General features: G+C 55.6%; 1 protein-coding gene across 1 annotated transcript; it reads left to right on the forward strand.

The window, feature by feature from the left end:
- The first annotated feature begins 156 nt into the window (after nt 1–156).
- On the forward strand, nt 157–20,818 carry LOC123950505 (probable hydrolase PNKD). Its single transcript, XM_046018327.1, has 9 exons — nt 157–501; nt 14,495–14,610; nt 14,799–14,911; nt 15,533–15,591; nt 16,315–16,407; nt 16,752–16,915; nt 17,616–17,702; nt 18,513–18,628; nt 18,890–20,818. The coding sequence occupies exons 1-9, from the start codon at nt 341–343 to the stop codon at nt 19,061–19,063; spliced, it is 1,083 nt and encodes a 360-aa protein (XP_045874283.1). The 5' UTR covers nt 157–340; the 3' UTR covers nt 19,064–20,818.
- The last annotated feature ends 2,810 nt before the right edge of the window (nt 20,819–23,628 follow it).

Here is a 23,628-nt window from a genome sequence, read left to right on the forward strand (position 1 = left end):
TAGGTCCCCTCTCCACATCTGGAGAGCTTGAACCCGACTCCCCGTAGGTCAGACGCCCCACGGGCCCCGCCCCCGGGTCGGCCAGCGGGGGCGGGGCCAGGCCGCCTCCAGCGGGTGGCATTCCGGGCTTGCGCTGAGAGTGGCGAGGGGGAGGGTTCGAACGCTAGTCGCAGAGTGGGGCGGGGCCAGAATGCCCCTCCTCGCCCCCCAGGCTGGCCGTGCAGGGGGCGGGGCCCCAACCTCGCAGATCCCTTGCCTGCCAAGGGGCCTGGGCTGAGCCGTCGCCTAGCAACGCCCCGCCCCGCCCGCCCCCAGTCGGCCGCGGGCGCCTGCCCCCAGCATGGCCTGGCAGGGCTGGTCTGCGCCGTGGCTGTGGGTCTCCGGCTGCGGGCTGCTGCTCCTTGTCCTCGTCCTGCTGGTGAGCCCCCGCAGCTGCCGAGCGCGGCGGACCCTCCGCGGCCTCTTCATGGCGCGCAGCAAGCGGCTGCTCTTCCGAATCGGGTTAGTGCCGGGCTCCGGCGACGGGATGCGGGGCTCGGGAAGGCGCGCGCGCAGGGTAGAGGGGACCGAGAGGCAGGGGTCGGGGGAGGGGGACGGCCCGAGGGTTCGGACGGAGCGAGGGCTGGGGCATCCAAAGCCAGAGAAGAGAGAGCGAAGAGGCGGGCTGGAGAAGCCACTGACTTGGGGGAACTGAGCTGAGCAGGAGTGGGGCGGGGGGCGCTGGAAAATTGGGATGGGATGGGCTGGGGAGGTATTGGAAGGGCAGACCAGGGTGGCCAGGGAAAAGGGGCATCTGGGGAAAAGAGCCAGATGAGGGGCTGGAGACCGGGAGCTGGAAAAGTAGGGCAGGTGCAGGAGAGAAGGAATGCCTCAGACCATCGAAGTGTCACTTGAAACTGCCAGCTGCTTCCATGTGTCCCTGTCTTTCTCCCCATCACCCAGCTCCACACCATTCTGTCAGCTCTTCTCTCCCAAGCGAGAGTCCCAACTCTCCCAGTTCTTTCCTTCTACTCCCGACCCTGCCCCCTGTCGGAAGGCCAGGCTGTGAAATCCAACCCACCTCAATCAGCTTGGAGAGGTTCACTGACCTCCAGTGACTTTTTCCTGTCCCCTTCCTCCAGTCCTCACTCTTTCCTTCTCCCTACTTTTCCCCTTTCCTGGGCTAGACTAAGGGGGTAACCAGCTCTGATCTGCCATGGAGACACTAAGAGGTAGGAAGGGAACCACAAGAAGGCTTCCTAGGGCCCCAATCCCTTCCCGCAGCCAGCAGGCCTAGGGGACAGGACCTCAAGCTTGAGGACAGCTATGATGGGGATGGGAACTGTGGGAGCCCTGGCCACTGGCCAGGTTTGGGGGAGGGCCAAAGGCTGGGAATTTCCTGAGCTTCAGAGAGAGGACATTGTACAATTTATCCCTCCTCTCCAGACCACCCCTGGGGAGCCTGGGTGGCTCAGTGGGTTAAAGCCTCTCTGCCTGTGTCTCAGGTCATGATCTCAGGGTCCTGGGATCGAGTCCCGCATCTGGCTCTCTGCTTGGTGGGGAGCCTGCCGCCCCTCCACCTCTCTACTTGTGATCTCTGTCTGTCAACTAAATAAATAAAATCTTAAAAAAAAAAAAAAGAAGAAGAAAGAAGCTTCAGCCCTAGGGTTCTACTGAAACTCAGTCTAAGGGGTACAGATACAAGGGCTAATTGGGGGAAAAGTGGAAGAACATGAGGGAAGACAGAATCTTGCATGGGTGCGGCTTTGGGGCATTCACATCTCTAAAGGCTCGAACACTGGTTGCATTCTTTTTTTTCTTGTAAGATTTGTTTTTCTTTTTCTTTTTTTTTTTTAAGATTTTATTTATTTATTTGACAGAGAGAGATCACAAGTAGGCAGAGAGGCAAGCAGAGAGAGTGAGAGGGAAGCAGGCTCCCTGCAGAGCAGAGAGCCCGATGCGGGACTCGATCCCAGGACCCTGAGATCATGACCTGAGCCGAAGGCAGTGGCCTAAACCACTGAGCCACCCAGGCGCCTCTCTTTTTTTTTTTTTTAAGTAATCTCTACACCCAACATAGGGCTTGGTGCTCAAACTCACAACCCAAGATCCATAGTCACATGCTCTACCCACTCAGCCAACCAGGCATCCCAACACTGGTCACATTCTTGACAATGCTCCAAGTCACCATTGCTTTGCAAAAAGCATTAAATAATGAGATTTACAGATATTTAAATAATTTCATGTTTGGGACCTAAAAAAAAAAAATTTCCCCATAAAATTTCTGGGAATTTTGCAGCTCTGTGTGGAGATAAATTTTTAAATTTACTTCTGGTTTTCAAAATTAGTCACATTGAAGTCATACAAATGGCCCGAGGAAGTGGAAAAGAAAGGTTTCCACAAAGAACCGGAATCAAAAGTTCTGGAATAAGAATTTCCAAGATCGCCTTCTCCGAATCTTGAGGGTCTGAGTATTCCTAGAACTTAGGATCTGGAAGTTTCTAAATCTCAAAACTTGGAATTCTTAGAGAACTTCTTTGGAATTCGGTTTCCCTATTGGACTTTCCTGTCTGGATCTCCTTACTGCCTTGGAATCAACTCCCCAAATTTGCAGAGCAGAAGGGTGTGCCTGGAATCAGAATTCCAGATCCTGCCCCTCCATGGTCTGGGAAACAATCAGTTCAGTCCCTTGGGGGAGAGGCTGTTGGCTGCTGGGAGGGACAGGGGGGAGTGAGCAGGAAATGGTCTGGGGGAAATGGGCAGGTGTTGTTACTGGGGGTGCCTCCAGGAAGGATGGAGAGGAGGGGGAGGGTGGGATAGGATGGGACAGGCTGTGATGGGAAGGGGCAGAGTGCAGGGGCACACGCCACTCTAAACATGTAGTTTACATTGTTACAAATGGAGAGTTCCTTTGGGGGTTGGAAAGCAGGTGATGGAAATACTAAGAGAAGAGCAATTATTATCATTAATAACAATCATCACTGGTGTTTGATGATTTTATAAAGAGCTTTCCTCAAACATAATTACAGTTGTCTTGGGGTGCCTGGGTGGCTCAGTGGGTTAAAGCCTCTGCCTTCGGCTCAGGTCATGATCGCAGGGTCCTGGGATCAAGCCCTGAATTGGGCTTTCTGCTCAGCAGGGAGCCTGCTTCCCCACCCCCATCCCCACCCCACCCACTGCCTCTCTGCCTGCTTGTGATCTCTGTCTGTCAAATAAATTTTTAAAAAATCTTTAAAAAAATTTCCGTTGTCTTGGGATGGGGATGACTGGGCATCATGGATTGCTTATCTAGGCTAACCTGAGATAGACACACAGACTTGGGGACTTGGCAGGGCATGGGAGACAGGTAGCACATGGCATGTGGGGTTGGACAAATCTGCTTTTGAGTCCTAGGTTTGTTGCGTAGTAGCCATTGGACCTTGAACAGATAACTCAGCCTCTCTGTGCCTCGGTTGTCTGCATTTGTAAAATGGGCATGGTGATGGTACCATCCTCGTGGGCATCCCATGAGGATCAAATGAAAGTATGCATATAAATGCACAGGGTCTGGCTCATAGTAAGTGCTTGGGAAATGTTAGCAATGGCTCATTCTCAGCATGGAGCATGGCTGGGGTGTGGGAGGGGGCGGGCATTGGCCAGGCTCCTTTGAGAGCTTCCTTTCTTACTTCTCTTTTCCAAGACTGTCCTGTCCACCCAGCCCTCAGGAGATCCCACATCCCTCCATTCATCCAGTGAACTCCTAACTCTTCTGGGTTGGGATTGTGGGATCACAGATAGGAACAGAGTCTGGGTGCTGCCCTCAAGAAAGAGGGGAAAGGAGAAGGAACAGGGACCCAACCTGTGGGAGGCAGGACAGGACAAGTTCCCCAGGGAGTGTCAGGGGGTGCCTGAGGAGACTGGGATCGGGAGCGTGGGACTCTCCCATATGTGCCCCCTGCTTTGTGCCTCGGTTTCCCTTTTGCCCCTTTGCCTTCTCAGAGGTAGTCAAGAAGGTATTGCAGAATGGGGCCCTGAGCAGAGCCTCCTCAGAGGCAGGGGTGAATAGGGCACAAAGCTGAGCTCATCCGGGGCTTGGAACATCTTGCACAACTGGGAAAGCAGATGGCACCCAGCCTTTGGGGGTAGACAGTCCTAGCTGCCAGAGTCCTTCTGCACACCCTGACCAAACCCCTTCTTCATTACTCGGCCGAGGGGGTCTTTCTTGACTCTCTAGACCCAACTGTCCCTGGGACAAATCTTGTTTGCTCTATTTCCGCAAGAGGAACCTGCTTCTCTGGGGCCTGTGAGGCACACTGGCTTGATTTCAAGGAGAGGCAAGAATCCCGAGCTGAGGGCCTCAGGGTAAATGACCCACCTGCTTGTGACAGGAAGGGAGGCTGCGTGGAGGCAGTGGGCTGGGCCGTCCCCAATATGGCCTGTCCTTTTCCTTTCAGCCAGCCTTTGGGACCCTGGGGAGCTACAGCCCCAGCGTCCACAGTGGCCCCTCTGCCACAAGGTAGTTTCCAAAGCGTGGCTCTGAGTGGGAACCCGCATCCCCAAGCCACATTGCCTACAGAATGGAGTCGACACCCCGACCCAGGCCTTTGGGACCCTCCTTCACCCCTGCAGACCTGCCCAGTGCCATCTTCCGCAGGCCCTGAGCTCTTTCTACACTTCCTTCTGGGGCCAGTCAGACCTTCCTTCCTCCCTCTGTCTCTACCTGTCAGACGCTGTTGCGTGCTCAAAGCTCACCTTCAGAAGCTATCCAGGTGCACCTGTTGGCTCAGTCAGTAGAGCATACGACTCTTGATCTTGGGCCCCGTGTTGGGTGTAGAGTTTACTTAAAATAAATAAATAAATAAGAAATAAAATATCATCCCAAATCTGAACACACCTATCCCTGCTTCCACTGTTGTCTCCGTGGGCCAGCCCGGGGTCCTCTCCTGCCTGGCCTTGTAAACTGCTTCTTTTGGCATTTGTGCCCCCAAAGTGTTCTCAGCGCAGCAATTAGAACGAAACCATTAAGATTTAAGTCAGAAGTGCGCCATTCTCTGCTCGGATCCTTCCAGAATAGCTGAAAAGCCCTGTGTGACCAGCCCGTCCCCAGCCCACCTTTTGTGCTCTTCCCCTGGCGCATTCTGCAGTGCCTCCTCGGGCCACTTGGCTCTTCCCCCAAACCCTCTAAGACAGTCTTACCTCTGAGCCCTTCCACTGCCATGGTCTCTCACCAGAACCTTCTTCCCCCAGATGGCCACGTGGCTTGCTGCCCTGCTCCCTTCAGGTCTCTGCTCAAATTTCACCTTACTGGGGAGTCTTGCCTGACCACCCCATACCAAAAAAAAACAACGCTCACACTCCTGGGCTCTATCCCTGGGAACCTGCTTCATTGTTCTCCGTGATACATAGCACCATAGGGCATCCTGTGTACTGATTTGTCTGTTGGTTTATTGGTTTCCTTGCCCAACCAGAATATGAGCCACAGGAGGGGAGAAATTTCTTCCAGTAATGTATCCCAGTGTCCAGAACAGTTCCAGGCACACAGTTGGCCCTTGTTAAAAGTTTTCCGAGTGAATGAAAAGCTTGGCACAGGTGCCATTTCCTCCGTGAAGCCTGCCCAGGCTCCCCAGTCCAAGTTCATCTCTGCCTCCAGCGTGCCCTTGGCCCTGGCTTTCCCCTTAGAGCTTTCACTGCCCATTCTGGCTTGTTCTTCCATTAGGTCTCCACAGGTCTGATTCCTCCCTCCCCCCACCCGCCGTCAGACTCCTAGCCCAGGGAACAGGCCCGAGTCAAGAGGACTGGCATTGGGGGGAGGGAGAGTGGGGGAAAGCTGGATGGAGTCCAGGGAGGGCTGTGAGGGCTGCGGACAGGCACGGAGACTGGAGATAGGCCCCCATGGTCCCCCGGGGCAGGCCTGTTCCGACCACGACCACGCAGGCGCTGCCCCTCTCCGGGGCTTGGGGAAGTGCCCCCCAACTCCAGCCCTGCTGGCAGCTTCAGGAAACTCCCTCCCTAGGGCCTTTTTAGCTGTCTCATTATCTTCTTTGGTTTCCTCAGTTTTGAGATAACGTCAAACGTTGAGTCTCCTTCTGTTCCTAAGGGTCCTGGGAGCAGGCCCTGTTCCAGTGGCACTCCAGGCCCCTCGGCCCTCAGACAGGCATTTCTGGGTTGGGTTTCATAAAGAGCGCCTTATTAGGTGCCCTATCAGGTCAGGCTGTGTCCTGGGGGAGAATGAGGGGAGATGATGACAGTACCCCCTGACCAGAGGCCTCTACAACCTGGGCCTGCCTGTTGGGGCCCAGTGGTATTCAGGGCCCAGAGCGAGCTTGATCTGACACTTGAGAGCCCTCAGGCCTCTCTGGCCCAGATGGGGAGACTGCCCGAGGGAGGAGGGGAAGAAGAACTCCATTGTGTGTTCCGCACTGGGTGTCTGGGAGGGGGAGGGGCTGCGTCTCAGTCTGCAGCTGGCCCACAGGCCTCCCATGGGACTAGAAGTTCAGACTCACAAGCCAGAGAACCCATGCTCTGTTCAGTGAGGCTGGGAGCGAAAGGGGTGCCTGTGACCCCTCACTGGGGTGACCCAGGCTGTGTCCCAGCTCTAACCCCTCAGGGAGGGTCCCTGAGGGCAACTGCACGGGATCACCCCAGGCAGTCTGCCCCAATCCCCTCCCAAACCTGCACTGTGGTTTTTCTGAGTCCCAGGAGACCAATTAAGAAATTTACTTTTGTTTTTGGTCAAGTGACAGTGGGTATTCTGGGCCCCAGAACTGCTGAATCAGAATCCAGGCGAGGGGCCAGGGCATGGGGTCTAGGGCTAGGGGTGGGGGTGGGGGGAGAGCCAGCAGAAGAGGAAAAGGTACAAATCTTCCTGTTTAACAAATCTTCCCTGCTGATGCCTGGGAAGCCCAGGGCAGAGAGTTTGAATCCCACATTAGGCCCTGGGGTGTCATCTGCATCTTATAAATCATGTGGCCTTTCCAGGCCAAGCTGCCCCTTCACGGAGGAGGAGCACCTGGTTTCACAGGGAGGGAAACTGAGGCAGGGTGTGCATTCCTGCTTCTTGCCTCTGGCAACAGAAGAAAGGAAGCTGTAGGGGCCCATTTGATGGGGCAGTGACTCCCAGCAAGGTTGGGGGGAGGCTAGCAGTTGAGACAGGTTCTTCCCAGTGACTCCTTCCCTTTCACATGTTCCTGGCTGGGATCTGTTCTCTTTTCCTACTCTTCTGCCCAGGGAACCATCAACGCCATCATTAACCCAGGATTCGGAATCAGAGCCCGGATTTGAAAGGGACCTTCAAGGTTTTCCAGTTCCGGGTTTCTTCCCCGGAGGGCCGTGGGATCTCTGAGCCTCTGCATTCATCCACAAAATGTGGCACGTGTAATGAGTTCGGCTCAAGCCTGGGTCTGGAAAAGACCAAAATCAGTGATCCAAGAGGTCCCACAGCCAGATCCAGGGCTGTGTGTCGGGGTCCCTGAAAGCACCTTGACGTAGCATTTTTCTCAACAGAGGCCCTCAGAGGAGGTGGGTCTACCTGAAAATACTTCAGGCCCACTCATGTCATCCTCTGCCCTCATTCAGGATTTGGGGAGGATGTCAACAGTCACACGTGTGAACTCCAGGATCAGGCTGCCGCGGTTGAATCTCTGCCCCTCACTCGCTTTGCTGTGATCTGGGTGGACACTTTCCCACATTTCCAGGCTTCCGTGTCCTTGTCTATACCACAGAGGAATGAATAGTAGCTGCCTCCAAGTTGTTTGGAGGGGGACAGGAGATGACTGATGGGAGACACTGAGCTTAGGCTGCCTGTAAGCCCGTGAGCTGCATAGGCACGCTCTAACCTGCGTGGACAGACACCCCTACACCCCCCTCCCCGTCCAGTGCTCCCTCCATCTCTTCCATTTAGTGACCCTGGGCCCAGACCCCAGAGCCTGGGAAGTTGGGAATTTGTGCCCTGTGACACAGCCTCACTGGTGCCCTTGGGTCTGGGTGACCTGGTTATCAGAGCACCCTGCTGGGCCGGGTGTGTGGGTGCTGCAGGGAGAGGGAGGGACTTGGACATCCAATGGGTGAGCAGGGGAGGGGAGAGCAGGGGCAAAGGCGATTGCAACTTGGGCCTCATAAGCCCCCGCCAGGCTTCACAAGGTCCACAGGCGGACATGGGGCCCACTGAGCGGGCAGAACCTTCTCTCCTCCAGGTTGCTGCTTCCCACCTGCGCACTGGCCTCCCCCGCCCCACAACCCCAACCTTTCCTGGCCACTAAGCCAGCATTCTCTGAGAGCCAATTTGTGCTGTGCTGGTGCTCCGGGGTGGAGGGGGTTGTGCAAAGGAGCCATGCGGAGCAGGCTGGGTCACCAGCCAAGTCCACCTACCCTGTGCATGGCACTGATTAGACACCAGGTTGAAGTGGATAAGGCCCTACCACTGGGGGGCTCATCTCCTGCCACCCGCAGGGTGGGGGAGGGGGGCAGGGAGAGGCCGAGTGCTCCAGATGGAGCAGAAGAGGGTGGCTTTCTGTGGGGGCCATCGGGAGGGGGGCTTGAGCTGAGCTCTGAAGGATACTTAGGGGTCTAGTCAATGGAGAAGGCCTGGAGGGTATTCGAGGCCAGAGAGCAGGAGCCAGGCACGATGGTAGTCCGAGACTGGCAGGAGGTGTCTCAGGCGTGCAAAAGCAGGTAGAGAATATAACAACTCCCAACCTCCCAGCTTCGGCAACAAAATATCACGGACCGGTGAAGTCCCTGTGCCCACCTCCCAGCCGACCTCCTCCCTGCCTGCGTGGGAACCCTACCCTGCTGAGCTGCGTGGTGACCCTCCCCTCAACCACCTTGGTTCTTTCCCTACACCCAACTGTATCCCCAGGCAATCTGCATAGTGGTTTTGCGTACTTTGACATTTTTATTCATCTTGTATTATTTTAAAAAGATTTTATGTATTTATTTGAGAGAAAGCGCATAGGCATGGGAGTGGGGGAGGGGCAGAGGGAGAGGAAGAAGCAGACTCCCCGCTGAGCATGGAGTAGGACCCCTGGGATCATGACCTGAGCCAAAGGCAGACACTTAACTGACTGAGCCCCCAGGCGCCCTTCTTTGACAGTTTTAATAACTACTGTCAGATTGTCTGTTTCCCAGGTAGCATGTCTGTTAGCTTAATGTGTATTTGAGTTTCGTGCACGTTGAGACCTGGTGCTCTAGACCGTTCTGGTTGTGGGACACACTCCTGTCACCGGCAGGGAGCCCCTGAAGGCTCCCGAGCAGGAGTGGGGCTCATTCAGGGGGCGCTCTAAGAACTTAAATTTTTCCATTGGTTTGCGGTTTGGGCGGAGCTGAGGAAAGGCTTTCGCAAGGGCCTGTTGAAGAGCTCCTAGGGCCTGTTCTGGCAGGACCCAGGCTGAGACTTGGGGGAGGTGAGACTGAGAGGATTCGGTTTTGGTAGCATGTGTCGGGGAGAGAGTTAAATGCCAGCTCAAGTTTGTGTCCCTGGGAGGGTGACAAGGCCCTTCCCAGAGAGAGGCTGCAGGGGGATGAGGGGAGGAGCTGACAAGCATGGTTTGGGCTCCTGGCGGTTGAGACAGCCAGCCTGCAGCACAGCAGGCCGAGGAAGGAGCCACAGCTCTGAGACTGGAGAGAGTCACACAGAAGTCATTGTCAGGGAAAGAGCAGGCCTAGGGACAGGATCCCAGGGTCCCTGTGTCCTCGCCCCTGCCTCTCACCTAAGCCAGCCTTCCCCTGCTCTGTATAGTGATCCAGACTTCAGGCCCAAGAGGCCACCTCGTCCCTCCCCCCACAGCCAAGCAGCACACCCATCTTGGGTCTGGCATCCGTTCCCACCTGCCTCCACCTCACCCCTCCAGTCCAAGCCCTGGTCAGGTCCCCCACTGGCATCTCAGTTCCTCCTGCCACCGGCCACTCTGCTTCCTTTCACCGCGCCCTCCAACACGGCAGGCCAGCAAGCTCTTAGAAAGGGAGTCAAAGCATGTGCCTCCTGCTTTAAAACCTACCAGCAATTTCTGTCCGCCCCACCACGGCCTGGCCCCTGATCACCCCGCTGACCCCTTCCCTGGCACTCTCCATCCCTCCAGCCCGGCCTGGCAACTTCTAGAACGTGCCTTCCTGCTTCCGGGCCTGAGGACTGCCCGGACAGTCCGCACTCCCTCTCTCCTTTGGGCTCCCCGCTCCAATGTGACCCTCAGGGAAGAGCCAGGCCTTCCACAGTCAGACTGCCTCGGCTCTGCTGCTCTCCTCCCTGGCCAGCTGCACTCGGCCACTTGCCTCTCATTATGCCTCACATTAATGCGTTTCGTAGTTCGGGCTCTGTCGGCCCCCCGGAGTTGCCTTGCTCTCTGCTGTCTGCCTGACGCCCAGCACATGAAGCAAGGTTTGCAGAAGACAGTGAATGCAGGAAGGGGGCCTTGTTAACTGCAGCCTCCCAGTGCATGGCTCCTGTCCTCATAGACTTGACCTTCCCTGGGGGAGAAAGCACGTATAAGAAGCATCCAGTAAGGGAAGACAGACAACAACTATCAGTCACTCCTGAATGTGAACAGCCATGTTCCAACAGCTGTGGCGGGGGCCTAGCTGAATTCGGGAAGGAAGTGACAGTTGCTAAACCTTCCACCCACCGGGCCCTCGGCAGACTATTCACACTTGTTATCTTGCTGTATGTCACTGAATGTTCACACAGTCCTTCGGGACTAAGTCTTGGTGTCGCCACTTTGTAGATGAGGAAGGTGATCTAAGAGACCAATAACTCACCGAAGGACACAGGGCTGGGAGTGCCAAGCCATGACTGGCACCCAGAGCTTTCTGTTGCCAGGGCCCGGGCCCTTCCCAAAAGTCTAAGTAGGAAGGAGTGAGGTCAGGAACAGGACTCCGAGCATGGATGCAAGGTGGGGTCGGGGCACAGAGGAAAATGATTTTATTGACTTATTTGTGATCTTTTAAGTTTTCATTCTGAAGTAATTTCAGACTTGTGGAAGCAATACACGGGATCCCCCAAAGACCTCTCACCCAGCTTCCTGAATGTTCCGTCTCCCATAATCACATACAACAAAACCAAGATGTTAACTTCCATATAAACTCTTAACTACTCTCCAGACCTTACTGACATTTTTCCAGTTGTCCCACTAACATTCCTCTTCTGGTCTAAAGTGCAGTCCAGGATATATATATATTGTCCCAACCAGTCTCCTCCTGTTGGGCATGTCTGTCGAGCCGACTCTGTGATTACAACAGCACAGAACAGGGAGTCAGCAACCCCTGCCAGCTGGCTCCCTTCCTCCCCGCGGGGACTTTTGTGCTTCCTGTCAGTCCAGTTCTTGGTGAGCCTTCCCCAGATTCTGGTCCCGAGTGCTCCCTTGCTTCTTGGAAATGTCACCTCCAGAGCAGCCTTCCTTGATGTCACCATTCTCTGTTCTGTTGCCCAGTTTGGTTTTGTCCTCTTGACTTGACAATGTATTTGTCATCCTGTCTGTCCCACTAGCATATAAGCTGCCAGAGGGCAGCGACTCTGTCTTACTCCTCCCAAAGCAAAGCCAGGCCTCACTAAATACCGTTGAATGGGTGAAAGTGGGAAGATCTGGAACTGATTTGAAAAATGAAACAGAGGGGTGCCTGGGTGGCTCAGTTTAAGCGTCTGCCTCTGGCTCAGGTCATGATCCCAGCATCCTATAATTGAGCCCCACATCGGGCTCCCTGCTCAGCAGGAAGCCTGCTTCCCCCTCTTCTGCTTCCCCTGCTTGTGTTCCTGAGAGTCTCACTGTCTCTCTCTCTCTGTCAAATAAATAAATAAAATCTTTTTAAAAAAAGAAAAGAAAAAGAAAATGAAACAGAAAAAGGGCTGGGCCACCTGGGTGGTTCAGTTGGTTGGGCGTCTGCCTTCAGCTGGGGTCATGATTCCAGGGTCCCGGGATTGAGCCTCACATCAGGCTCCCTGCTCAGTGGGGAGCCTGCTTCTCCCCTTCCCACTGTTACTCCCCTGGTTGTACTCTCTATCTCTGTCAGATATATAAATAAAGTCGGGAGGGAGGAAGCCTATGGAAACTGGACATAAAGACACAGAAAGTATGGCAAAACCCTGCCACAGGGTATCCAAATTCCCCACGTACACAGGTGCACGGGCCCCGGAGCAGGGACGGCAGTGATTAATCTCTAAGGCAGTCATGGAAACCTGCTCATTTTTGACCAACTTATTTCTAGACAAATGAGCCAGCTCTTCCCAGAGGGACCTCCAGAGCAGCTGTCCCTACCCCCTCCGCCCCAAGACAGACACAGCAAATCTCCGTCGACCTTTAAGGTCCATCATCTACTCCCAACCCTGCACCTCGACTCCTCTCAGCCTTTTTTTTTTTTTTTTAAGATTTTATTTATTTGAGAGAGAGAGAGAGAGCTGGAGAGCGAGCGAGCAGGGAGGAGGGGCAGAGGGAGAAGGAGAAGCGGATTCCACGCTGAGCAAGAAGCCCGACATGGGGCTCCATCCCAGGATCCTGAGATCATGACCTGAGCTGAAGGCAGACGCTTAACCAGCAGAGCCACCGAGATGCCCCTTCTTTGTCTCAGTCTTAATCAGCCAGATTTTTCTTTTCTGACTGACTTGCTGGATAACCTTAAACATCCACACAGGAGGCTTTTGTAAGCCCCCCGCCCCCGGCCCAGCACCCCACCCTGGTCTCATTTTTCCTTCTGAGAGGCGGAGGTGTGAGACAGCTTGAGATGGCTGGTCCTGAGCTGGCTGGGCTGCGCACAGTATTCGCAGGTCCCAGTGGAAAATGGAATCCGGAGCCTCTTGCTTAAAGAGCAGGAAAAAGTTGCCATGAAACATTCTAAAATGTAAGCTTTTCCTTTCTTCTACAGTTTCTCTGGGGACTTGTCCTGATGTTTTCCATTTGCTACTTAACATCAGCCTAAGTAAAGAAAAATTGAAAATCTAAATTATCAGCATGAATTTTATCTTTTGCTTTATTATTATACAATCCCAGTTTATTGTTTTTGTTTAAGAGGGAGAGGATCCCAAGCAGGCCCCACCCCTGGCGCAGAGCGCTGTTCCCTGACGCTGAAGCCAGGACCTGAGCTGAAATGAGTGGGAGGCTCAACCAGCCGAGCCACCCAGGCACCCTTGTACAGTCCATTTCAAATGCAAATATAAGGACATTTAAGTCACATATGAAATCGCCGAAACTGTAACTCACACTTCCTAGCTTGTACGCAGATCGTATTTTGTTCTTACCCAAGCAGTGGAAATGCTGCACACAACGGAATTACCTGTTTCTTTTTTCACTTTTGGTACACCCACATTCTGCCAGCCTCGTCTGCCTTTGGATTACTAATGAGCCAGGGAGGACCGAAGGGACAGGACAGACTGGCTACCCTTTTCCCCTTGCCTCCTGTAGCATTGTTTGCAGCCAAAACGGATCTTACACACAAGTGAAAGGATGGGGCAGGATTTCTTCGTCATTTGTGTTTCTTAGAACACCTTCTTCATGCATTTGAAGCAAGTTCTGGTTTGGACCAAAGGCGTGGCCTCTCAGGCCCTCACTCAGTCATAGGTGTATAGTCACCTTGTAACCCATTTGAGTCTTGAATTCCCACCATGGTGGGGCCACCAGAATCCTGTTATCGTTGGCACCGTGAATGGGGGTGGGGGGGGGCAATCAGGGACCGAACATGCGCATATTGTGTGGCCTCGTGAAAGCTTCGGGGATACATAGCTAAAGGCAAAATCATTAAGAATTTCAGGATGGTGGCAGCAGAGCGTTGAGCCCAGCGTGGGGCCCTGCACCACTCTGCTTCTCACACATGCCCCAGGGGCTCGCCTTGCATGCTGTCATCCTGTGTTTGGAGGACTGTGTTAGTCACAAGACCCCTCTTTGTGCCGGGTTTTTCCCCCTTTTCCATATGTAGCCTGGGATGGCCTGACATAGTAACGAGAAGACGGAGAGCCTTCAGGCCATCCCGCCTCAGTACTCCCTACTTCCCCCTCCAGCCCACCAGACTGCACTTTCTATAGTTTCCCCAAACACGGCCCTGCTGTCTGCTGCCTCTGGGACTTGCCTGTTTCCTCCGCCCCAGCGGCTCTCGGAGTTTGGTCCCTAGGCCCCAGCAACCAGCTTGTTAGAAATGCAAATTCCCGGGCCCCACAACAGACTGGCTGAGGAGCGCAGACGGGGTGATGGGGCAAAGAATCTGGCTCAGCAGCTCCCCGCGGGATATGACGCTCCCCTGCTCTTTGGAACTACTTTTTTACACCTCATTTCAGCCCCTAACTCCTACACCGTTTGGGGAATAAACCCCTCACCCTCTGAGTCCCTTCGTGAATCCCTCCGTTCACTTCTCCGCGGATGGCCCTGGGGCTTTGGGTGTGTCTGTCCCATTCTCTATCTTGGCGGGACGGCTAAGCCCGGCAAACAATTAGGCACACAATTAGTGACTGGAGAGATGCAAGGACTCGGGGTGTGGCCAAGGGAGGGGAGATCTGGACCCTTGCGCCGGGGGCGGGGCCGAGCGTGCGGGGGGCGGGGCTGAGCGCCGATTTCCCGCCCTGCAGGTACAGTCTGTACACCCGCACCTGGCTGGGGTACCTCTTCTATCGCCAGCAGCTGCGCAGGGCTCGGAATCGCTACCCCAAAGGCCACTCCAGAACCCAGCCCCGCCTCTTCAACGGTGAGCTCTGGCTGCCCTGGGCCAGCATGGCCCCAAGCTGTGCCCACCCACCCTCCCCGCCGATACCGCATCGTGTACCACCCACTCACCACCACCACCCCACCACCGACACCCCCCACACACCCCCCACCGCCAGTCGCTGGGCTCCTTGGCCGGAACCCCGCCCACAGCCCATCTCTGTCCTCCAGGAGTGAAGGTGCTTCCCATCCCCGTCCTCTCAGACAACTACAGCTACCTCATCATCGACACCCAGGCCCGGCTGGCTGTGGCTGTGGACCCCTCAGACCCTCAGGCCGTTCAGGTGAGGGAAGGATTGGGGGACAGGGGTAATTTGGGTCACCTTGGGGACTGGCAGCTTTCCCTCACTGGAGAGGGGCTGTCCCTGATCCCTCTGCCAGTGGGATGTGCCCCCTCCTTGTGCCCTCACACACAGACCCCGACGTGTAAGAACACACAGAGACCCCCAAAACCACAATATGGTGAGGGTCCAGGGTCCAGGGCATGGCCTGGGGAGGGGGGACCCACAGCTTTGGGAGAACCGGAGCCAGAGGGAAGGGGATGCAGACTCAGGACTGTGGTCTGAGGTTTCTTGTGTTTCTCACTCTCTGTGGCGCCTTTCTGACCCTCTAACTTCTCTCCTCATCTGTGTCTGTCGGTGTCTGGGTCTCTCCATCTTTCCTTCCCATTTCTTATTTCTCTGTGGATGTGTGTACCTGTATGTTCCCCTGCCCCTCGAGCCTCCCTCCGCCCACCTCCCCATGATCTCCCCTGTGCTGTGGCTCAGCTTCAGCTGCCCCCCTTCTTCCCAGCCCTCTCCTGCCTACCCTCTCATTCTCCCGGCGCTCTGCTCTCACCTGGCACCTGTGCCCTGGCCTCCCGCTACGCACCACCCCTCTGTCTCAGTGCCTCCTCTCTCCCCCAGGCTTCCATTGAAAAGGAGGGCGTTAATTTGGTTGCCATCCTCTGCACCCACAAGCACTGGTAAGGGGCTGGGGTCGGGACCTGGGTCCAGATGATCTTCCCTGGCCAACCCTTGCCCCTGTGGGCTTGGCAGGACTAGACCCAGGGAGGAGAGCTGGGCTGGGGGGCAGGGAGTCGGGAATCGAGGAACCCACCTTCTTCATAAAGTCTCGGGGGGGCACCAGCAAAGAAGGAGGGAAGGGGCAGGTCTCCCACTGTGGGGCTTATCAGGCTCCTGAAGCGCTAGAGGAGGGCAGGACACGCATTTATCTTTCATTCCTGGGGCACGTATTAGATGCCCACTGTGCTTGGGACATGGGCAAACCCTGTGAGTTCTTTCCTTGAGGAGATTATAGTCCCGCAGGGGAGATAGCCCTGCATGACCAGGTACAACGATGACAGACATTTGGGTGGCAGTTGGCACAAGGTACAGGAGGTGGGGGGCTCTTGGTGAAGTGTGACCAGATCCACTTGGAGGAATTAGAGGCTGACAACCCTGGAGCTGAGAGAGTCCAGAAAGATCGGTGGGCACTGGCTGGGTGAGGGGGGGCGGGTGGCAGGTCATGGAGATGACATTGCGAGGAGGGGAGCAACTCGAACAAAGGCCTAGAGGTGTGGACAGCTTGGCTCAGTTCAGAAGCCCGGGGCTCAAGGCTCGAAGGCCTAGAAATCTGGAACAAGGAAGGCAAGGAGGCCTAGTACCATTGCCCCTTAAAGTTCCTTCCTGTCTCTGCTGTCCTCCAGGGACCACAGTGGAGGGAACCGAGACCTCAGCCGGCGGCACCAGGACTGTCGGGTGTATGGGAGCCCTCAGGACGGCATCCCCTACCTCACCCAGTAAGTCCTGTCCCAGGGTGGGTGGCCCTTCCATGCGCCCCTTCCCACGTCCCGTCTTGTAGATGAGTATTGCAGGAGTGCCAGCAGCTGGATCTTTGCTGAACCCCTTCCTGGCCCTTGGAGGGCAGATCACAGCCCACCCCTCAACTCATCCAGCTGTGGCCCCTGAGAGAGGGAGAGGCAAGGCTTTGGATCTGAAGCCCTGGGCACGGTCAGTGCCCTCCCGCTCTGGAGTGGAAGCCCTGCCTCCTTCAATTCACCAAACTCCTCGGGCATCGGGTGGGGCAAGACCCAGCACGGCCCAGGCTCTAGCACCTTCTCTCCCCTGCTGCCTTGCTTCTCAGCCCCCTGTGTCATCAAGATGTGGTTAGCGTGGGACGGCTTCAGATCCGGGCTCTGGCCACCCCAGGCCACACGCAAGGCCATCTGGTCTACCTGCTGGATGGGGAGCCCTACAAGGGTCCCTCCTGCCTCTTCTCAGGGGACCTCCTCTTCCTCTCTGGCTGTGGTGAGTTCCCCCCCCACCAAAAGGAAAGTGGGAGCTGGGGGGATAGAAAGGAGGGAGAGGTCAGGGCTAAAACCCAAAGACGGCACAGCCCCATGCAGTCCATGAAAACTTTGCTTTCAATGCAGACACTGCCTTGCTGTTATTCCCATCCAGGTGAGCCCGTGGTTTTTAATACCCTTGCAACTTCCCACGAAGGGTGTACAGAACGAGATGATGCTTGTCACAGAGTACAGACCTGGCAGGGCATGGGTTTCCACGGGGCGGAGCCTAGTTCTCCGGTACCTGGAGAGACTAGGTTACCAAAAGTAGAGAAGCCCTGAATGCGAGGATGACTGGTGGGTAGGGGAGGATCACAGTCCCAGGCTGTGTGGAGTCTCAGAGGGCAGCCGTGGAAAAGAGTCACCCCACACCAACTGTGCTTGAGGCCCTGGGCACTCAGCCTGAAGCTTCCGCCCCCTTCTCCATCCACATGTCAGTATGTGCAATGCAGGTCTTCCTGCAGGCTTGGTTGGGGAGTGAGCATGTGGGCTCAGCAACCAGTGGGAAGGAGGGTGTAGATGCCTGGGGGTGGGGGTGGCAGGGGCCAGGTTGAGAGCCGGTGGCCAGTCCCAGCTGTGCACGCTGGTCCCCAGCCCGCTCCCTGTACCTTACACTGAGCTGTGTTCCTGTACCTTGTAACATACCCGCTGCCCCTCGCCAGGACGGACCTTTGAGGGCACCGCAGAGACCATGCTGAGCTCCCTGGACACGGTGCTGGGGCTAGGGGATGACACTCTGCTGTGGCCTGGTGAGGTCCCCCTCCTCCTCCTCCCTCACTCCCCTACAGTCCCAGCCGCCCCTGCAACTGGCCCAGGGGACACCACTCCACCCCCGGTGGCTCCTGGGAGCCAGCTTGAGCTGTGAGGACAGAGCCCCCTTCATTCTGGAATACTGACTTGGATCGCGTCTCTACTTCTCATGCTAACTGCCCCTGACAGCCAGCCCTCGGCCTCCAGGGAGCCCCGTAGGCCCCGGGGCGTCCCAGAGAGATGGCTGATATTTTATAGCCAGAGCCGGGAACAGAAAATCGCCTTTGCTTATCAGAGAAGTCAGTAAATCCAACTCTGCGCGTGTCCACTGCAGGCACCCATATCCCCCATTGCATGTGCATCCGTCCCCAGGCGTGTATGTGGCATGTCCGTCCATCCGTCCGTCCAGACACTGCATGTCCCTACATATATCCACAAACGTCAGAGAGCCGTAGATTCTCAAGCACATCCCTAAGATGTCAGCTGGTCCTCCGAACGGATATTTACCCACCCATTCATTTGACAAATACGTGATGGAACGCCGATCGCGTGCAGCCTCTGTCCTAGGCACCAGGGACATATTGTGCTCTAGTAGCATTATCTGCTCCATGTGCCAGATGACAAAACCGTGGCTCAGGTGCCATGACTCGGCTGAGGTTGCACAGCTGGGCAGGGGGAGCATGAGGGCTAGGAGGCTCTCCGGGAAGTGCCGCCCCCCCCCCCCCCAAGGAGGACTTTTTCTGACTGCACTGTTGCTCTCTCTGTTTCCGGCATCTTGGTCCCTTCCCTCCCCGCCCCTTGGGCCTCAGGTCATGAGTACGCAGAAGAGAACCTGGGCTTCGCAGGAGTGGTGGAGCCTGAGAACCTGGCCCGAGAAAGGAAGATGCAGTGGGTCCAGAGGCAGCGAATGGAGCGCAAGAGCACGGTGCGGGCGGGCAGGGGCTGGGGTCCAGGGAGATGGGGGGTAGGGGATGGGGGGAACCCCCCCATGGCACTCCCCAGCAGGAACCCCTCCATGCTGAGCTGTGGCCTGCAGACCCGTCCCTAGAGCCCCGACACATTTGGTGCACAGGCCTTCAAGGGAGGCCCCCTGAACCCTGAAACAGGGGACCTGGGGGGATGGCTTCCCTGACTGGGTCTGTTTCCCAGACTGTCTTCACCAAACCTGGTGCCTCTTGTCCTGCAGTGCCCATCCACGCTGGGAGAGGAGCGCTCCTACAATCCGTTCCTGAGGACCCACTGCCTGGTGCTGCAAGAGGCTCTGGGGCCAGGCCTGGGCCCCACCGGGGACGATGACTACTCCCGGGCGCAGCTCCTAGAGAAGCTCCGCCAGCTGAAGGACCTGCACAAGAGCAAGTGACAGCCCCCCGCCCACCCCAGCCCACCCCGCACAGCGGGGAGTCCACCCACCGCCCGCACCATGCCATCTCTCTCATTGCTGCCACCACCACCTCCATCGACGCCCACGGGGGCCCTCAGGGTCCAAGCACTGTCACGGGAGGAGGGACAAGGGGACGAGGCCATGAGACCGAAAGGACAGAGGCTGGTTGAAGGCTTGGAGACCCCATGGGGGGGGGCGGAGTTATCCAGGGCGAGAGGAAAGGGAGAGCCTTGGGACCTCTCCAGACCCTGCTGGGAGGGAGCCTCCTCCCTGGCCCCACTCCTGCCCCTGTCAAGGACGTGGAGAGTGCTGGTCGCCCCTCCCTCAGGAGGGCCTCACTCCCTAGAGCGGCAGGAGCCAGGAGCAGGTTGAGCCCTTTTCCCCCTTCTCCCTTCCTGGCTTGGGAAAGACACTCAGGCTCCCAAAGTGGCCTGAGGTGTGGTGCCTTGGAAAAGTGGTCACTCAGAGGGGCAGCTGGGCTCCGGCGCCCTGAGACACTGGCCCTCCTCCCCAAGCCTCCCCCCTGCCCGCCCCCTTGTCCCCCACCCATGAAGGCATTTTTCAAACAGAGCCATTTCTGGGAAAGTTGAAAGGGCTGGACGTCTGCATGTCTGGACAATCTCGGCCTCAGTGACCGCCCTGCAGCCTGGAAGGGGGAGGGTCCTGGTTGCCCCTGCCACCGTGCCCTCAGGCTGAGGAGACAGGGGATGCTGGGACTGCAGCCTCTCAGGCTCCCTGTGCAGCTGGCCTCTGCCCTTGCTGTGGCCCAAAGGACTCTGCTTCCCACGGGCGAGAGCCATCCTCTACCCTGCCGCGGCAGTTTTCTCCTCATGGCCCTTGTTCTTAGGAACTTCTGCCTTGTTCTTACTCCTGCTTTACCCTCCTCAGTCCCTCTCCTCTTTTAGTTATAAAGCCCTTCCTCTGGCCCTCTAAAGTTTGCCAAGAGCCTCCTCACGTCATTTCTCATCCGATCCTTGATCCCATCCTGGCCGGGGAAGGGGGTCCACGCAGCAGAGCGCAGAAATCAGAAGCCTGGGAGCAGAGAGCTATCCGCTCTCCACCGTGTGGCAGCCTCCAAGACCCCAGGCCCCAGCCCGGCTCTCTGGCTCAGCCTCTCCTCTGGTCCAGGTCCCTTTGGGGCCTCAGAGAGGATTCCTGAGGTCCTCGAGGAGGCATACCTCGGGAGCCTTTGCTTCCTGTATTCAAGCTTTCCCTCAGGCTATGCTCGCCTCTAGTGAGCTTCTGAGATGCCCCCTGCCCTCGGTTTCCCCTCATCATCCCGCCTCTTCCTCTCTCTCCAGCCATAGCGTCTGGTACCAACTCTAGCAATACCACCAGAATACAGCCCCCCCCCCGCAACAGACACGCAGTTTCATGCCGCTGTGCCTTTGCTCATGCCGTTCCTTCAGACTGGAATGCCTTTCCCCTGCTCCTCCAGCCTTATCTGCCTGGCAAACACCCATTCATCTCTCACAAGGCCCCTCAAAGGCCCCCTCCTCCAGGAAGACAACCCCCATGCTCCTCACCCTCCAGGCTACCTCTGCTCTTTGTAAATGCTTCTCTCGTGGCACTTCTCACATTGTATTTTACTTGTTTACATGTTTGTCTCCCCTTCTAGACTGTGAACCCTTCAGGGCATGGACTGTATCTTATGCATCTCTGTAATTCTGCGCCTAGCACGGTGCCTGGCACACAGGAGGCGCTCAATAAATCTTGAATGAATGAATAATTTAACTGGGGTTTGATCACTCCATGAGACCATCTTTATTGCTGGTTCCAGGCTGCTAACTGGGAGTTACTGAGCTCCAAGAGCCTTGGCCGGAAACAGTGCTGTAAATAACGTCCTTGCATGCCTGTGTGGGCTTGGTCGGAGTTACGACATGCTTGCCTCAGTGTCCCCCAGAGCATGGGAGGCACAGGTGCACCTCCAGCCACAGGGGAGAGGACTAGCACTGAGGGGAGAGGCCTTGGCACTGGCCTTTCTTCAATGCGTCTCTAACAGAGCCAGACTCCAGGTGGCAACTTAGTTGGTCAACTATCTTGAGTTAAACTTTAACACCCTGGTTTTGTTTTCATTGTATTTACCTTTGAGGTCAGTATCTTTTTCATAATTTATTATTTATTTTAGAGGGAGCACACAGGTGCATGCAGAGGGGTTGGGGGGAGGGAGAGGGACAGGCAGACTCCCCGCTGAGTGTGGAGCCCAATGTGGGGCTCAGTCCCCCACCCTGCAATCATGACCTGCTCTGGAATCCCAACAATCAGAGACTCAACTGACTGAGTCATCCAGGCACTCCTGGGGTTAATTTTTTTTTTTTTAAGATTTTATTTATTTGACAGAGATCACAAGTAGGCAGAGAGGCAGGCAGAGAGAGAGAGGAAGGGAAGCAGGCTCCCCGCTGAGCAGAGAGCCCGATGCGGGGCTCGATCCCAGGACCCTGAGATCATGACCTGAGCCGAAGGCAGAGGCTTTAAGCCACTGAGCCACCCAGGCGCCCCTGGGGTTAATATTTTTGACACATGATAGCAGTGTTCTTTTTTCTTTTGTTTCCACAAAATGATTGCAGTTTTCAATACATGAAAGTAATTAAAGATATTTATTGAAATAGGAATGAAGTAAAGGAGACGCTGGGCCATGGCAGAACCCCCTTTTTTATTTATTTGAGAGAAAGAGAGTGTGAGTGGTTGGGGGTTGTGCAGATGCAGAGGGAAAGGGAAAGAGAGAATTGCAAGCAGACTCCCCACTGAATGCAGAGTCCAACCCTGGGCTCGATCCCAGAACCCTGAGATCACAACCTTTGCCAAACTCGAGAACCAGCCTCTCATCTGACTGAGCCACTCAGGCTCCCCCATAGCAGAACTCTTAAAGGGGGCTTTGATATGACTGAAGACTGGGCAACACTGGCCTAATTCCACATTTCCTTGGGGCCAGACCAAGCCATAGTTTTCCCACCCCCGGGCACAATTCAGCCTACTCCTCACCCTAAGCAAGGGACCTTGCCATGGGCCCCTGATATCCCAGATTAGGGCTGCGCTTAGGGTGAGCATGGAGTAAGGGGCCATGGTCCTCACCTTCCAGAAGAAAGGCAGCTCTCCTTGCTCTCTTGCTCCTAGTTACTCCTGTCTTGAATGGGCAAGTCCCAGGGCTAGGTCTCTTTGGGGATGCCCAGCTACAAGGGTCATTTGGCCATGGTTCTCTAGGGCTGGTGAAGCATTTTCCTAGAGCCTTAGGTGATCCGCCCACTGGGACATCGCCATGAATGATGGCCCGGGCCTTCCGTGCTACTGGCACTGGCCAGCAACAACCAGGCTACCTGCCCTTTACTTATAAGCCAGCAGGTGTCATTGGCACTAGAGACTTGGGTTCCATTCCCAGCTCTTTCACGCAATATCCAAGTGATCTTGGGCAAATTTCACTTCTCTGACCAACATGTTCCTTCGCCTTCCACGGAGATGACACCCTTGAATGTGTCAGGACATTTTCAGGTGCCAGTGACATACTCAACACTAAGGAGCTTAAACCAAGAGGAAAACTTATCAGCCGGTGAAATAAAGAAGTGGGGGATGATGTCCTGGTGAGAGCAGGCATTGAAGGATCCACGGATTCCAAGGGCAGCCTTATCATTGAGCTCAGCTTTCTTTTGCAGTGGTATCATTGTTTGTCAGGTTTTGTCCCCGCAGTGGAAAAGACCAAGTCTCCATGTTCCAGGCTTACAGGCTATTAGTTGGTTCATCAAGTCTAGCCGAACTTCCCCTAGTCCCAGGGGTTGAGTTTCATTGGTTCAGCTTGGGTCATGTGCCCAATCCTGAGCCAATCAGGAATTAGGGAACGGGCCTCTCTCACTGGCCAGGTTAGGTCACATGACCACACTTGGCAGGGCAGTGTCGGACCCAGCTGGAAGGTGCACCGGGGGTGTGGAAAATGTCACCCAGAGTAGAGAGGGTCTGATACCAGAAGTGATATAAGGCAACAAAATCATTGACAGTCACCAACAATTCCACTTATTAGAAGCTATTGGGAGATTCCGTTGAGCAAGGGCACATGAAGTCACTTTGGAAAATGCTACATCAGATTCTTAGGGCTATAATTCATTACATAGAAGAAATGGAGGTAGACAGGTGGCCCCAAAGGTATTTGAATAACACCTAGTTTAAAAAATAACCAGCAAGCAGTTCATTTTTTCCTGAATCGCAGGCTAGCTGTCTCTAGAGGCAGGAAAGGAGAAGGGGAGGGAACACTAAGCAGGCAGCCGTCAGCGTTCCGGGGAGGAACAGAGACCCGGGAAGCCACCATGTGATCGGGAGTAGCCCTTTGCCTACCTGTGTGTGCTGTGGGTGGTCTTAGTCCTTCAAGGCCCTGGCCACACAAGAAGACTTTGAAAGTGGGTAGGAACCTAACCCAGGTGGTCAGTAAACCCTAGGCAATGACACTTACTGAGTTCCTAACCATAGGCAAAGCCCCACAAAAGATGCAGAGAAAAACACCTGTCTTAGGGTTCTTCAGAGGAACAGAACCAACAGAAAGTGAGATGATAGATGATAGA

The sequence above is a fragment of the Meles meles genome, chromosome 9, assembly GCF_922984935.1.
Source record: "Meles meles chromosome 9, mMelMel3.1 paternal haplotype, whole genome shotgun sequence".
NCBI classification, from domain to species: Eukaryota; Metazoa; Chordata; class Mammalia; order Carnivora; family Mustelidae; genus Meles; species Meles meles.